The sequence below is a fragment of the Chiloscyllium plagiosum genome, chromosome 19, assembly GCF_004010195.1.
Source record: "Chiloscyllium plagiosum isolate BGI_BamShark_2017 chromosome 19, ASM401019v2, whole genome shotgun sequence".
In the NCBI taxonomy this organism is placed as follows: domain Eukaryota; kingdom Metazoa; phylum Chordata; class Chondrichthyes; order Orectolobiformes; family Hemiscylliidae; genus Chiloscyllium; species Chiloscyllium plagiosum.
This window is the reverse complement of record NC_057728.1, coordinates 68,501,117-68,518,048: the sequence shown is the minus strand read 5'-3', so window position 1 is coordinate 68,518,048 and position 16,932 is coordinate 68,501,117. Positions and strand designations below refer to the sequence as shown.

The 16,932-nt window shown below is 42.3% G+C and overlaps 1 protein-coding gene across 3 annotated transcripts in view; it reads right to left on the bottom strand.

The window, feature by feature from the left end:
• gucy1b1 (guanylate cyclase 1 soluble subunit beta 1) overlaps positions 1-16,932 on the bottom strand; it is a 194,181-nt gene that overhangs the window by 119,910 nt on the left and 57,339 nt on the right. For 2 of the 3 annotated variants that reach the window (XM_043708804.1, XM_043708805.1), the window contains 2 exons: positions 7,381-7,499; positions 1,068-1,265 (listed from right to left, as the gene is read on the bottom strand). In XM_043708804.1, the coding sequence (XP_043564739.1) occupies positions 1,068-1,265; positions 7,381-7,499 (317 nt within the window). Of the gene's footprint in view, positions 1-1,067; positions 1,266-7,380; positions 7,500-8,941; positions 8,947-16,932 lie in introns of those variants that run through there. The other variant, XM_043708806.1, reaches the window with a different exon arrangement.

Sequence of the window (16,932 nt, the reverse complement as noted above, 5' to 3'; positions counted from 1 at the left end):
TGCTATTTTCCCTCACCATTTAGACTATCCTGCTTCATGACATCCTTGACCCGAGCACAGGGAAGACAATATTCCATCCTAGTGTCATGTGTACAGGTGAAGAATGGACTCTCTGTTCCATTAAAGTAGAATCCCTGTAGCTATTGTTCTACTATTTTTTCTCTCCCTCTGCAGCTGAGCCACTTAGTACCATAGATTTGCTTCTCACTGCATTCTCCTGACAAACCAAAGTGCACAAAGGCAAGGCAGGGCAAAGCAGACATGTGAGTGTCCAGGTGGGCTCAGAACAAGCATGCCAATGACATCAAGTGAGGAGCCTGGAGATACAGCTTGATCCAAGAGCTTGGTGCATGTTCCTGACTGCACAGTTTTCTTATAATGGTATTGCAAAGACAATTGTCGGTGCAGCCTTTAAATACATCAGTAAGTGGATTTGAAATGTGCCATGAAGGTGCTTAGAAGTCGACATACACTGGATGCGAAAATTTAGGTGTCTGATGTCAATGCCTGTGGAATGTGCTAATGTCCAGTGTCCAACATGGAGCCTATTCAAAGAAAGTGGCAAGTTTAAGTCTTGAGGTGCTTGCTCTGACTTCAAAGATTTTTGACATCTGACTTGCTTGATGTTTTTGATAATTTCGGATGCTCAGTATCATTGAGGGGACTTAGCTGTTAAGTAAGCTATAATCCCCTCTTTAGATTATAATGGTGAGAAACAGGCCATGCTGCTCAGTTGATGCATCAAAGATGCAGTGAGTTGCTCCTGACACTGAGGTAGGCCTCTCCAGACTTCTTGTATGATTTGGCATTCTGTATAAAAGGCTTTCCCTCTTACAACCAAAACATCAAGAAAGCATGCATTGCAATGCTAGCTACAATCAAATTTATTATATATAAAGTAGCAATAAAATTGTTTAAACAAATACATAATAAAAATAGTAATTAATTAGCATGCTATAACGAAGTGATAATTTATTTAATCCTACTGATGGGGGAAACATGAATTGAAACAATTCCATGTTTCAATTGATCGTATGCTTATTAAAGCTCTATAAATATTATCTTACCTTCATGTTTATTTCAGTGCCATGAAGCTGCTGTGAGACGGTCTTAATGATTCCAATCACGATATCCTGTAAGCCTTCCCTTTCTGAATAATAATGTAAAAGAAGAGCTTTCCCTTTATCTGCATCTGTGCATCGAAATGATGGTGCACGCATCCCTGGGTAGATGGTAGCCAGGTGGTCATGTAAAGCATCTAGATTCTAGGGAGACAAAGTTAACAGTTTGTATCCTGAACATTTATCAAAGCATTAAATAATACGCTTAATAATAATCAAATAAAATGTTTGATCTACCTTTAAAAGTTGAAAACATTAATTTGAAAAATAAATAAACATAATCTTTTAAAAAAAAAGTTAAACACAAGAATCTGACATCCACAATACTTTCCACTCTCTACAGACTTTGTATTGACTCATACAGTCAAAGTGACTGTCATTCTGGCATTGAAGGCAGCTATCAGACCCATCAGTTCTATGCCAGTTTTCTCTAAAAACAAAAATGGAATTCATTTAGTCCCATAACCTAACTATATCCCTGTGACTCCAGTGGTAATGTAGCAGCTTCGGGTAGAGACTGAAGTGGCAATGGCTGCAGCTTCAGTAAGTGGTGGGTGTGATCTATCCTTCTTTGCTATTATGGCAGCGCAGTGGTTTCAGTGTTAACTTCAGTGTGGTAATGTGGTGTGTCCAGTCAGGAAATCCTTGCTTTGGCAGCCTCAGGGGGTGGCCCCAGAAGTAGTGGCCAATAGCCACTCCAGAAACGCAGGAGTTATGCAGGGAACAAAAGATGAACTTTGCCCTTACTTTATCTCAAATTATTTATTTTTCTAATTTGTGTTTAAAATGGCACCAAACTGATGACTTCTAAGTATCTCACTGAATTTTCATAAATACATGTGACAAAAAGATATAAAATGCAAAAGTGACCTTGGAGTGCAGGTTCATAGTTCTTTGAAAGTGGAGACGTAGGTAGACAGATTAGCGAAGGCAGCTTTTGGCACAATTGCCTTTCTTGGTCAATGCACTGACTATAGGAGTTGGAAGTCACACTGCAGCTGTACAGAATTTTGGTTTGGCCACTTTTAGAATATGGTGCCCAGTATGAAAAACGACACTCTACCAACCTCTGTCTCATACAGTCGTGCCAATTTTATATCCAATTCACTAGTTCTCGCTAGAATTCATGTGATCCAACTCTACTAAAATCAGTCTAACATATGGAATTTTGTAAAAGGGCTTGCTAAAGTCCATGTAGACAGGGTCTATGACTCTGCCCTCATCTATCTTCTTGATCACATCATCAATCAACTACTGTCCAAAGTTTGTACACCTGTCCATAATTTCCTTACATTTACATCTTTGGAATTAGTTGCTGGTCTATAGACAACATTGAAAAATGTAATCGCACTTTTGTTTCTTAGCTGTAGCCTAAATCGATGTTGGCCTTGACCCCCTCAAAGGGCACCCTCACTCTTCAGCACTGCAAGGTCCTCCTTAATCATGACTGCTCCCTCTTTTTCTTCTTTTCATATCTTTCCACATATCTAGAAATATGGAATCCCTAGTTCATGCTTTTTTGATCCATAATATCATGTTCTCATATATAACCCAAACTTAGTGACTACAGTCAGTGCATTCACTTATGTATGCTGTAATACTGATGTAGAATTTATTTCTTTCTCCCTTACTCTGAACGTTCTTCATAACTTATCATTTCAGATTTAAAATCAAAGAATTCCTACAGTGCCATTCAGCCAAAGTCTGCATTGACCCTCCAAAGAGCATCCCACCCAGATCCACATTTTATCCTTGCAACCATGTATTTACCTTGGCTAATCCACCTAGCCTGCTCATCCCTGGACTCTATGGGATAATTTAGCATAGCCAATTCACTTCACCTGCACATCTTTAGACTTTGGGAGGAAAATGGAGCACTCTGAAAACCTACAGACATAGTAAGAATATGCAAACTCTAGACAGACGCTCAAGGCTAGAATCGTATCTGGGTTCCTGGCACTGAGGCAGCATGCTAATGACACAGAGTCACCATACCATGTTCTTAAGACATCTAGAAAGTGAAAATATAGTAACAGAATCTCTTCAGTGCAGAAAGAGGCTATTTGGCCCATCCAGTCTGCACTGATCTCCAGTGAGCATCCCACATCCCCATAACCCTACATTGGGTTCAGGTTTTAATCTTACTTAGGTGCTACCTATCTCACCTAATCGCCTGTGCGCCATGGCATTCCTTTCTAAAATTATGTCCTAGTTTCTAGACCTCTGAAGTTAGTTTAAACCTGACCCAAAGCACCACCAAATCACCTAGTACAGAATCCATCTATCCTGTTTAGGTACAATCCATTTAGCTTGTGAAGATTCCATTTTCTCCAGAGATGGTCCCAATGCCCAAAAGCAAACCAAAAAAAATCTACACACATCCCTCTTGCATTACATTTCCAATCTTATATTTCTCCACTTTATCATCTTTTCCCTATTAGTCTGCACCTGGCACTGGGAGCAATTTGAAGGGACGTGTACTGGTACTCCACAGGAAGCGCTGGGAGTAACATTTGAGGCCCTGCTTACTAATTTTCTACTTAGCTCCCTAATTTTGACTAGAAAGCCACATCCCTCTTTTGACCCACACCTTTTGACCAATCTGAATAATGACAGTTGGCTGATCACTCTCACTGCAGAGTGTGCTGCAGCCAATCAGTGGAACATTGATCCTGGCATCAGTGGAGGACACATGATCATAGACTTATGCCTGCAGCCACACAAACATCCTGACTATTCCTCTACTTATACCCTTACTACTATTTCTCTTCCAAATTTTTTTTTGCCTCCCCTGTAAAGTTGAACCAACTGGATGCCACAAGATTGGCTTTGACAGAACTCCCTAAATGCACCATCACTGTCATCAGTATGCAGTACACAATACTGGTTGTTGGTGGGCCACACTCCATCATGATGAGACCTAAAGCACAGAAAAAGGCACATCAGCCCATCACATCACTAACAAACAAAATCAGAAACAAATACCTAGCTATTATAATCCAATCTTAAAACACTTAGCCCATAGACTTGGAATCACAAGTACACATCTAAATAGTTTAGCTGTTGTGAGATTATTTTGGCTTTACCATCATACTGGCAGTGAGAGCCAGATTCCCATCACCCTATTTTGTTATTTTGTTAATCAAATTAGCGTAGGACTTATGCATGTAATGGTAATATCCTGGGCAGTCTTGTGGAACAAAGGGAACTTAGACTGCAAATTCACAGTTCCTTGAAAGTGGAGTCGCAGATAGACAAGGTCGTGAAGAAAGCACGTAGTATGCTTTCCTTTATTGGTCAGTGCTTTGAGTGTAGGAGTTGGAATTTCATGTTGCTGATGTACAGAAGACTGGTTAGGCCACTTTTGAAATCCTGCATTCAAGAGGAAGGAGGAAGCTTTCTTAAGATTGAGAAGGCAAGGATCTGGCACAGCTTTACATGATAACTAGGAAAGAACTCAAAATAGACTGAGGAGAGCTAGCAGGAGACACAAAAAGCCTTGCCGGGAAGAGTTAGGGAAAGGCCAAAGGTGTTCTACACTTACGTGAGGAATAAGGGAATGATTAGAGAGAGGGTGAGGCCAATCACGGATAGGGGAGGGAACTTGTGCCTGGAGTATGAAGAGGCTGGGGAGGCTCTAAATTAGTTTTTTGCTTCAGTATTCACTAACGCAAGGGACCTTGTTGATAGTGAGAATACTGTGGACCTGGTTAATAGGCTTGAACAGATTGGTATTAAGAAAGTGGACGTGCTGGAAATCCTGGGAAGCATCAAGATAGATAAGTCCACAGGCCCAGACCAGATATATCCAAGGTTACTATGGGAAGTGAGGAAAGAGATTGCTGCACCTCTCATGATGATCTTTGCATCCTCACTCTCCACGGGAGTAGTACCGGATGATCGGAGGGAGGCCAATGTTGTTCCTCTGTTCAAAAAAAAAAAGGGAACAGGGAAATTCCTGGGAACAACAGACCAGTCAGTCATACATCTATGCTAAGCAAAGTACTGGAAAGGTTTCTGAGAGATAGGATTTATGACTATTTGGAAAAACACAGTTTTATTAAACATGGCTTTGAGAGAGTCAGGCCTCTCAAGCCTAATTGAGTTCTTTGAGGATGTGACGAGACAAGTTGACCAAAGTCAAGCAATGGATGTGGTCTATCTGGATTTCAGTAAGTCATTTGATGAGGTTCCCATGGTAGGCTCATTCGCAAAGTTAGTCTGTATGGGATACAGGGAAATGTGGCTGTCTGGATACAGAATTGGTTGGCCAAAAGACAACAGTGAGAGGTAGTGAATGGAAAGTATTCCGCCTGGAGGTCGGTGACCAGCGGTGTCTCACAGGGTTCTTGATCTTCGGCTCTTTGTAGTTTTTAATAAATGAGTTGGATGAGGAAGTGGAAAGATGGGTTAGTACATTTGCCAATGACAAAGGTCAGTGGTGAAGTAGATAGTGTCGAGGTCTGCTGCAGGCCACAATAAGACATTGACAGGGTGCAGAGCTGGGCTGAGAAGTGGTAGATCGGGTTTAACCTGGATAAATGCAAAGTGATTCATTTTGGAAGGTTGAATTTGATTTCTGAATACAGGCTTAAAGACAGGATTCTTGGCAGTGTTGAGGAACAGGGGGATCTTGGGGTTTACATACATAGATCTCTCAAAGTTGCCACCCATGTTGATAGGGTTGTTAAGAAGGTGTATGGTGTTTTGGTTTTCATTAACAGGGGAATTGGGTTTAAGAGCTGCAAGGTTTTGCTGCAGCTCTATAAAACCCTGGTTAGACCACAATTCGAATATTGTGCCCAGTTCTGGTCGCCTCATTATAGGAAGGGTGCAGAGGAGATTTACCAGAATGCTGTCTGGATTGGTGGGCTTCTCTTATGAAGAGAGATTGAATGAGCTCAGGGCTTTTCACACTGGAGAAAAAGAAAGAAAGAGAGGTGAATTGATAGAGGTGCACAAGGTAATGAGAGGCATAGATAGAGTAGATAGCCAGAGACTTCTCCCCAGGGTAGAAATGGCTGTCATAAGAGTTCACAATTTTAAGGTGATTGAAGGAAGGTATAGGGGAGATGTCAGAGGTAGGTTCTTTACACAGAAAGTGGAGGGTGCATGGAATGCACTGCCAGCAGTGCCAGTAGAGTTAGAGACATTAGGGACATTTAAGCGACGCTGGACAAGCACATGGACGGCAGTAAATTGAGGGGGGTGTTGGTTCAGTTGATCTTAGATTAAAATAAATGCTCGGGACAACATTGTGGGTTGAAGGGCCTGTACTGTGCTATACTGTTCTACTGTTCTATGTCACCCCTCAATCTCCTATCAGCCTCCCCAACCTATTTCATAACACAGACCAACCATCCCAGCAACATCTTGGCAATTTTTTTCTGAACCCTTTCCAGTTTAGTAATAACATTCTTAGAACAGAACAACCAGAACTGCATTCCGTACCGCCAAAAAGGCTTCAAAGTCTTGTACAATCCCAACATGATATCCCAACTCTTAAATTCAAAATTCTGAGCAATGAGCGCAAGCATGCAAAACACCTTATTCACCATCTTGTCTACCTGTGACACAAATTTCAAAGAATTATGTACCTGAACACATAGGTGCGTTTGTTCTACAACATCCAGGGTCCTACCATTAATTATAAATCCAGCCCTTGTTTGTTTTACCAAAATGCAATACATCACATTTATCCGATCCATCTGCCACTCCTCAGCCCATTGATCCAATTGATCAAGATCCCTTTGTAACATTAAATAACGTATCCAAAGAGATTGACTCAGTATTTGACGTTAGGTCAGTATCCAATACAAACTGAAACTCCATCAACAGTTGTGATAAAACATGTCCAAACAAGCTGATTTGATATCTAGCTTTCCTTGATTAATAAAGCCTTTCACCATTCTTACATATTGTCTTAAACCTAATCAATGACACTTTGAGAAGTAAAATAATTGAATGTATATTTGCAAATCTAAAGCAAATTCGTAGTAGGATTGTAGATTCAGACAATTTTGCTTACTCCATTTGCACTTAATGCAGCTAATTGTGTAGCCTTTTCACAACTCAGCTTGGGGGAATGAACTAAATTCAATATTTTCTCAAATTACTCTCCAATAAATCTTCACTTTTTCAATTTAGGTGAACTTATCTTTAAATTCTATCAAACACTTGCCCAATGTAAATTTTTAGTCATTTATATTCATTGGTGTAAATTGAATTATGTTCTATTTACCATCAAAATAACAATTACCTGCAGAAATTCTCTAACATTGGAACCCAAAACACGTAGGATTGTATCATAGCCAGATTCTTGGCAGAATTCAAAAAACATCTTTCCAAACATCTGCAGAATTTCTCCAGCATTGATTTCTGTGAAGAATTGATCACAAAACAGAAAACATTTTCATCAGACCTTATTTCAGATATCTCAATTTAACAATGCACAAACTTAAACATGCTCAAAGGTGGTTCTGCACCAGTTTATTCACAAATCAAAAAATGTACCTTATGGAAATAAAGCCAAAACTTCAAAAGTCAACAGTAAATATTTGGAGTTATATCAAAACTTTAAAAAGTTTAGGAGGCAGATTGTAATGTAAAAACTTCAAGGTGTCTATAAGATACTTGTAATGACCATTTCAAATCTCAATAAATGCTTCTTCCTTACAAATTTATTTCAATTTTGAAGTCACATGTTTATAATAAAATGTGTTAAAGTTTTAGAATTAGTTTTCAAAAATATAGAGGTAAATGTATTTTGGTTAGTTCTGGGAAACTTCTATTTAAAAAAGGTTTAGAACATCATTTAGAACAGTGGCCATAAATTTTCAAAAATGCATGCAATCCAGTAAAAGTCTTTAAGTGGACATCTGTGATCTTAATAGATGGAATGCTTACGCCATTGAGTTTTTAAACAGAGAGATCACAGACCAAAGGCCATTAGTTTAGTTGTTAACTTCAGTTCAGAAGAATCAAGGATTCAGTGGAGAGAAAAGTTTACTCCCAACAGGAGAATCTAGTTTTTAAGCCCAAAACAGAAAATTTATCCTAGATCAAAAAAGGTTTAGATTTATGACTTCTCCAAGTAATTAGAATTTGTCTCGAAGATTAAAGTTGTCAGAAAGTGAAATAGGCCAGCAGCTCAAATAGGACTGCTGAAAAAGTGCTGGAGGAACTCAACAGGTCTGGCAGGTTTGGAGAGAGAAAAACAGAGTTAACATTTCAACATTAACTTAACTTTTCAAGGAATTCAATGTGATGGTATATTTTGCATTTGCCTAGATGGTGCAGCTCCAACAATCTTCAAGAAGCTAGCCACCTTCCAGGATAAAACAGTGCTCAACTGGCACCCAATCGAACACCTTCAACATCCAATCAATCCATTGCACAGTGGCAGCAGTGTGTACCAACTAAAAGATAAACTGAAACCATTCACCAAGGCTCCTTAGACAGCATCCTCCAAACTTGCGATCTCTACCACAAGGGCAACAGGTGCATGGGAACAGCACCATCTACAAGCTGCCTGAGAAAGCCTTACACAAATGCTACAGGATATGCAGGGGAGCATTGTTCAGAAGAATTAAAGGACATCCTTTCTTAGTGTCAATGGATCGATATAAATAAGGTGATAACATTCGCTCACTTGTGGAATGGGTGGAGCTATTTCCTTTTGACCTCGAGAGCTGAAAGCTGCGCATATTTCACAGTTGGATGTTGGATAACTGAATTTCTATTTTGTATTGAAGACTCTTAACAAAACTCCTACTCAATAGAAAAAGAACTTGTAATTTAATAAACTGTTATGAATTTACTGAGCATTTTGGGAATCTAAGATGATTTTAATAAAAAGCCATTTTTATTAGGACAATGATGTTAGCTTAGAGAGGTTACCTCATGACCTTTCCGCACATAGTTTCAACCAGTCTCTCGTTATGATGTTCTGCTAAAAGGGAAGCTTATCTAGCTAAAGGCATTTGGCCATATGGCCTGGCTTAATCAGGGCTTACCAATTTGATGTGCACATTGCTTAATTAATCAGGCATACACTGACCTTTTAATGAGTTGCTCTTCCCCTGCAAGCTTTTGCCATTTAATTGCTGCTTATCTGATTAAAGACAGGAGGCATTTTTGTAATTTTAATACCAAATTCTGAATAAAGACAGCTTGTTTGTTGCAATAAGGGGAGAAGCCTGAGAGAGCTCTTAGGGGTAACAGCTGGTGCTGCTGTTCTGCTAAAGGTTTTAGAACCTTAGATACCTACAAGCCAGGCATGAGCTATGTTATAGTGTAACATTGGTGCCATTGGTAAATAAAGCTATTACTTTAAACTAAACTGTCTGTTTCATATTCCAGACGACAGAGTACGATCTCCAGGACTTACAGGTTGCGTCCAGGGATTCCCTGAGCTGTCTCAAATAGGTACTTTAACAATTTGGCGCTGCGAACAGGATTCCAACAAGCGATATGTAGGAGTGAAACTGGAAAAAAAAAAGGAGCTTCCTCTCAAAAAGTCGGACTCGAGACCAATGGGCCCACAAGGTAAGATTGTACCTTTGTTGCTCTCTGTCTGCCACTTCCCCCATTTCACTCTCACACACCCTGACAGAACCCCGAATGAGATCATTTAAATAGGCACTGAAAATAGAGACTTTTGTGAAGGTAAGAGACAATAGTTTTACAAAGTTTTACGAAGGTATACAATAAATATTGGTGCGACCCTAGAGAAGACAGAAGGCAAATGTCACTTAGTGAGTATGTATCCTAATTATGAGAAACAATTAAGGGGAATATCAGGTGCAGCTCCCAAACAGAATAAAGGACTGGCCTCTGGAAGACACACATGATCTAAATCTAGATATGAAAGTTGAACAAGAGATATGGAAACAAGGTTGTGGGAGTAAAAAGGAAGAAGCCATCTCAGTGTGGAAAAATCCATGCAATCATGGAGACAAAACTGTATTAAAAGGGGGATCAGTCCATTAACTGAGGAAGGATTTGAATTAGATCGGACAGAACTAAAACGCAAATGTGACGCGCATGATTTAGAAACAGAATTGGGATTGGCTAGAGAAAAAAAAACAAAAATAAAGAAGGCAGAGAACCACAACCTAATCTGAAATTTCAGGGGCCTCAAAGAAAAGGGCAACCAGTAAATAAAAATCAGACTGCAGCCGCACAGGGCCAGGTAGGCAACAAGGACAACTCCTTCATCCCCACCTATCCCAAAGACCCATTATTAGAGGACAATGATTCTCCTGGAAGCGAGGAATTTGAATTGGATTTGGAGGATGTGGGATGTGGGAGAAATAATGTTACTTCTGCAATTCCATTTACTTATACAAAGTAAATGAACTCACATCAGTGTGTAATTGTTTTAGCCAAGAGCTGAGTCAACAAGAATGGAAACTTTGTGGAGGAAATATATAATTGATTTTGTATTAGCTAAAATTGTATGCCAGCATGAAACGTGATTGCAAAACAATGGTAGATATTATGAGCAAATAGATAAGATGTGGTGAGGGGATGAAGTTAAGCTAGTTACGCCTGTATAAACAGTCCTATAAACATCTGTTTCCCACTTTTACAGAGACACAGGAACAAACCGCAATTAAAGAGGTCATAGGGATCAGAATGGCCTCAGGAGAGGCCCAGATGGAGAGAGTAGATACTGATGAAGAAAGAAGATGCCTAACAATGACCTGCAGTGGGATGGGGTCAAGCAGCCTTGTCAGGCCAGAAATAAGCATTTTGTCACAGACAAGGCCGGATAAGGCAGGAGTAATGGGGCCAGTCTTAGGGAAGTGGAGGATGTAAACAGGGGAGGAGGCAATGTAAAACAAAAGAAACCAAATTATATAAATATTGTGTATGAATTGAATTTGGTGTGTATGACCTCTGCCTTATAGGCACTGGACATCACACCCACTCGCAAGTGTAAAAATAAACGACACTACTGATTCAGATTTTGTCTCGGACTGCAATTATTGAAGTGTGTGAGAGCTTTGTTTCTCTCAGAAGAGGAGATTTTTATTATGTCCTTCTCTTTCCCCCCCGCCCATTAACCCTCTTCCGGTTCCCCAACAGGACTTCCTCGAAATCTACCCGTAATACGATCAAAGCAAGTGCTATGAAACAAAATCACCTGAACACCCCCCTTCCTATTCGGAGGACGAACGTGCCTTTTTTCCTCATTTGCCTCTCCCGTCCAGCATAATGAAAATTTGGATGATCAAGGTTACCATAATCCCATTGCCACCCACACTTGGGATCAACTCAGGTTAAGACATGAAGGGAACCCTGAGAAGGCACCTTTGAGTGCCACAGCACAACCACAAACGAGTCCTGAAGACATTGATAAATTACAATCAAAGTTTAGGGACCTTAATGTTCGTCCTTGCACTCACCCTGACATGAAATGGCTAAGGGGAAATTTCCAGATGAGAAAAGTCCTTAACCCACTTGCCCAGAATCAGGAACAAAATGCATTTCTTAACCTTTATCAACCCTGGAAGCCTCATGAACACTTTAGTGTCATCAAGACTCTAGACTATGGAAAGAATCCCAAAGGATTCGATAATTATATTAAATAGGACTAGGACCATTTACAATGTGGCCTCAAGACTTACTTAACCTCACCGCATGCGCTCTTTCACCTAAAAAATGGACTGAGTCCTTAGACATTTTAGAATGTAATAATCACACCCAACTCGTGCTTATGCATCCAGGTGAACATCTGGTCAAGAGAGTGTACTGCTGGAAAAACACAGCAGGTCAGGCAGCATCCAAGGAGCAGGAAAATCAATGTTTCGGGTAAACGTCCTTCATCATGAATGAGGCTGGGAGCTTCAGAGCATCTTTCCACCCCCAAGGCTCCCAGCTTCATTCCTGATGAAGCACTTTAGCCCAAAACATCAATTGCCCTGCTCCTCAGATGCTGCCTGACCTGCTGTGTTTTTCCAGCTGCACACTTGACTGTAATCTCGAGCATCTGCAGTCCTCACTTTCATCTTATTACCTGCCTCCGTCAAGCAGTGTGCTGTGTAATCAACATAAGGTCCTCACATGGACACCTCACTCAGGCGAAGGAGCAGAGGATTTCCTTGTCTGCTTTAAGGACTGGTGCTTACTCTGGTGATGCTCCGTACCCACAAGAACAATCATCCCAATGTAATGCCTTATGTATGACAGTCCTACCTGATCAGGTACAGAAAGCTATTAAAGCCCATGATATGCACTGGCAAGATGCCAATTTTGAACAATTCAGTCAAGTAGTATGTTACTTCTAGGAACCATAGGACCCCCGACAGTAAGGCCTCAACAGTTAAGGCCAAGATTGAATTTGCCCAAACTGCAAGGGCTAGACCTAAAACCAGAACTCCAAATAGACCTTTCCATACACAAGGCCAGCTAGGCTATTGAATGGACCCCTCATACTGTCGTCCAGTGTGGCGAGACAATAGGATTGGTACCACATATCAACAACATCCCTATAGACCTTGGCATCCTCCTATGTACCCTCCCTAACAATCTATGATGCCCCTTACTATTTCTCTCCGCCTCTCCCACCCCCTAGGGCCCCCAAACAACCAGACATTTGCTTCAACTGTAATCAACTAGAACACTGGTCCAAGAACTGCCCTTTCCCAAGGCAGCCCCCGACGATCACCAGAATGCAAGAAACCAGCAATGTTCTGATCTCCCTTCCCAGGGACCCCAGCAGGTTGCCCCTTTTCCTACACAGAAACCGTTCCAAACCGGACTCCCTGACGTAGGTCATCATCCTCCCTTGGTTACCGCTAGACCGGAGGATGAATCTATGCTAACCCTCAACGTTAATGGTCATGATATTAAATTCATGGTCGACACGGGAGCCACTGTTTCATCGCTTCCCGCTAATAAAACATAGAACAGAGAACAATACAGCGCAGAACAGACCCTTCGGCCATCGATGTTGCGCCGACCTGTGAACTATTCTCAGCTCATCCCCCTACACAATCCGAAAATCATCCATGTGCTTATCTAAGGATTGTTTAAATCTCCCTAACGTGGCGGAGTTGACTACATTGGCAGGTAGGGCATTCCATGCCCTTACCACTCAGAGAAGAACCTGCCTCTGACATCTGTCTTAAATCTATCACCCCTCAATTTGTAGATATGCCCTCTCGTACAAGCTGACATCATCATCCTCAGAAAAAGTCTCTGTCTACCCTATCGAATCCTCTGATCATCTTGCATGTCTCTATCAAATCCCCCCTTAGCCGCCTTCTTTCCAATGAGAACAGACCTAAGTCTCTCAGCCTTTCCTCATAAGACCTTCCCTCCAGACCAGGCAACATCCTGGTAATTAATCTTCTAAGCACCTTTGACTTTCAAATCTCAGACAATGTTGAAGCTCTACAAGGTTTTGGTGGTTGCTCTAGTTGTTATGCATACACTATCCCTCAAGTGGTGTGGAAAAATTGTATCTCGCTCGCTTTTCGCTTTGTTGTTACTGATAGGTTAGATATCCCCCTACTCACCAGAGATCTCCTCTGTTCTCTACGTATTACTATTGAATGTCACGATGAAGGTATCCTAATTCAGGATCCATTTTGTTCAACTCGTCAACACAAATACAAAGCCACATCAATGGTGGTCTCTTGATTTGGATCCTCGCTCTTTTAATCTGACTTTACATAATGTCCCTCACCCTCCGCCAAGTTACTTTAGCTTATGACCCCTCCAGGACGGATCACAGCCTTGAACAATACTTTGATCCCTTGCTGGGCACTACTAAACATGCTTGGGTGACTGGTGAGATCACTTCACCTGCTAGCGGTGCCCTCCTAGTGTCGGTTCGTCATATTTGGAAAGCTGGCCTTCTTATTTTCCCTCACGTCACCACTCACATGAATCCAGAACACCAAGCCAAAGAACTAGGCTTTGTCGCTAAGATTCTTTTGAACAAGCTGATCAAACCTCCCATAATATTCAGATGCTTGTCAAGGTTCGATCTTACTTTACGGTCAGCCTTATTCAATTCACAGCATCCTTAATCATCACGCCCACTGCCACCCGTGGGACGTAGTATACCCAGAAGTCTGGACAGCCTCTAAAACAGAAGTGGGCCTTGCTAGAACTCCGGGCGAAAGTGAGGACTGCAGATTAGAATCGAGAAGGTGGTGCTGGAAAAGCACAACACCTCAGGCAGCATGCAAGGAGCAGGAGAATCGATGTTTAGGGCAAAAGCCCTTCATCAGGAATGAGGCTGCGAGTTTCAGGGGTGGAAGGTAACAGAGTTGCTAGGTTGCTAGAATCACATCTATCTAGGTTTCTTGTGAAACCTAATTCCACTCTCCCCTCTATACCCCAATACCCCCTGAAGCCAGAAGCTGAAGCTGGTGTTCAACCTGTTATTAATGCTCTCTTATAGCAAGGCATCTTAGTCCCAAGCCATTCTCCTGTCAATATACCAATTTTTCCCATTCCTAAACTTGGACGTCCTGAATGGCGACTTGTTCAAGATCTTAGAGAAGTGAATAAAATCGTTAAGCCCCTTCACCCTCTTGTTGCCAATCAGGCTACTATTCTCAGCCAAGTCCCAGCTAATGCCAAGCTTTTTACTACTGTTGATCTCTAACATGCATTTTTTTGCATCTACTTAGCCAGTTTTTTTTGCCTTCACTTTTCAGGGCTATTAATATATGTGGACCCACCTACCTCAAAGGTTTGTTTGCTCACCCACACTTTTTCAAAGACTTTTCACACCCAACTTGAATCACTTGAATTGCCTGGAGGCTGTACCCTAGTTCAATATGTCGATGACCTCCTTCTCACTAGCCCTGATGAATCTTCCAATCACACGGACTTCACTACCTTAGTGAACCATCTCCATCAATGAGGCTATGTTATACCCCCCAGTGAGGTTAAGGCAAATCAGAAAGCAGTCGAGTTCCTAGGTACTCTCACCTCTGAATCTGATCGACGCTTGATACATGAACATATTGCTCCTATTCTTTGTACTGCTCCTCCAACCACTCCCAAACAGATGAGGTCGTTTCCAGGTCTTGTCAATTATTGCTGACAATGACTCCCAATTGTGCTCTAACTCAAATTATCTTCCTTGTCCTCATCTAATGCCCCTCAACAGTATGATCGCACCCCTGAACAACTACAAGCCTTTATGGAGCTTAAAACTATCCTCTCTTCAGCTCCTGCATTTGGCCGACTTTTATATGACCACCACTTCCACCTCTATGTTGCCATCCTTGAAAAATGGGCTACAGTTGTTTTCACCCAACAACATGATTCATCATGACTGCCTGTTGCCTATTATTCCACTAAACTTGACCCTATTGCTCAAGGTATGCCTTTATGTACCCAGATTCTCCCAGCCATCCATACCATGGTATTGGCTGCCTCTAATATAACTTAACACCAAACCGTGGAAGTCTGTACTTCCCATTCTGCGGTGTCTTTGCTTACCTCTAAACGTACTCGACACCTCACTGCGGGCCACCTTAGTCACGGTCATTATAAATGACCTTGTTACTAGGCCACGCCCTGATCTTATAGATCAGACTGTTGTTAACCCAGATTTCACACTTTTTGTTGATGGCTGCTCTTCTCTCTTTCCAGAAGACAAACATGTCAGGATATGCGATTATCACTGTCTCAAACAATAGAAGCTTATACCATCAATCCACCCTGTAAGAGCAGGGAGCAAGTTGAGCTCTTTGTTCTTACCCATGCCTGCATACTTGCTGAAGGGAAGTCAGCTAATATCTACACTTGGTAAAAACAATGACTGCAGATGCTGGAAACCAGATTCTGGATTAGTGGTGCTGGAAGAGCACAGCAGTTCAGGCAGCATCCAAGAAGCAGCGAAATCGACGTTTCGGGCAAAAGCCCTTCATCAGGAATAAAGGCAGTGAGCCTGAAGCGTGGAGAGATAAGCTAGAGGAGAGTGGGGGTGGGGAGAGAGTGGCATAGAGTACAATAGGTCAGTGGGGAAGGAGATGAAGGTGATAGGTCAGGGAGGAGAGGGGGGAGTGGATAGGTGGAAAAGGAGCTGGGCAGGTCGGACAAGTCCGGACAGGTCAGGGATCGAGTTGCTGGAGGTTAGAAGCTAGGATGAGGTGGGGGAAGGGGAAATGAGGAAACTGTTAAAATCCACATTGATGCCCTGGGGTTGAAGTGTTCCGAGGCAGAAGATGAGGCGTTCTTCCTCCAGGCATCTGGTGGTGAGGGAGTGGCGGTGAAGGAGGCCCAGGACCTCCATATCCTCGGCAGAGTGGGAGGGGGAGTTGAAATGTTGAGCCACGGGGCGATTTGGTTGATTGGTGCGGGTGTCCCGGAGATGTTCCCTAAAGCGCTCTGCTAGGAGGCGTCCAGTCTCCCCAATGTAGAGGAGACCGCATCGGGAGCAACGGATACAATAGATGATATTAGTGGATGTGCAAGTAAAACTTTGATGGATGTGGAAGGCTCCTTTAGGGCCTTAGATGGAGGTGAGGGAGGAGGTGTGGGCACAGGTTTTACAGTTCCTGCGGTGACAGGGGAAAGTGACAGGATGGGAGGGTGGGTCGTAGGGGAGCGTGGACCTGACCAGGTAGTCACGGAGGGAACGGTCTTTGCGGAAGGCGGAGAGGGGTGGGGAGGGAAATATATCCCTGGTGGTGGGGTCTGTTTGGAGGTGGCGGAAATGTCGGCGGATGATTTGGTTTATGCAAAGGTTGGTAGGGTGGAAGGTGAGCACCAGGGGAGTTCTGTCCTTGTTGCGGTTGGAGGGGTTGGGTCTGAGGGCGGAGGTGCGGGATATGGA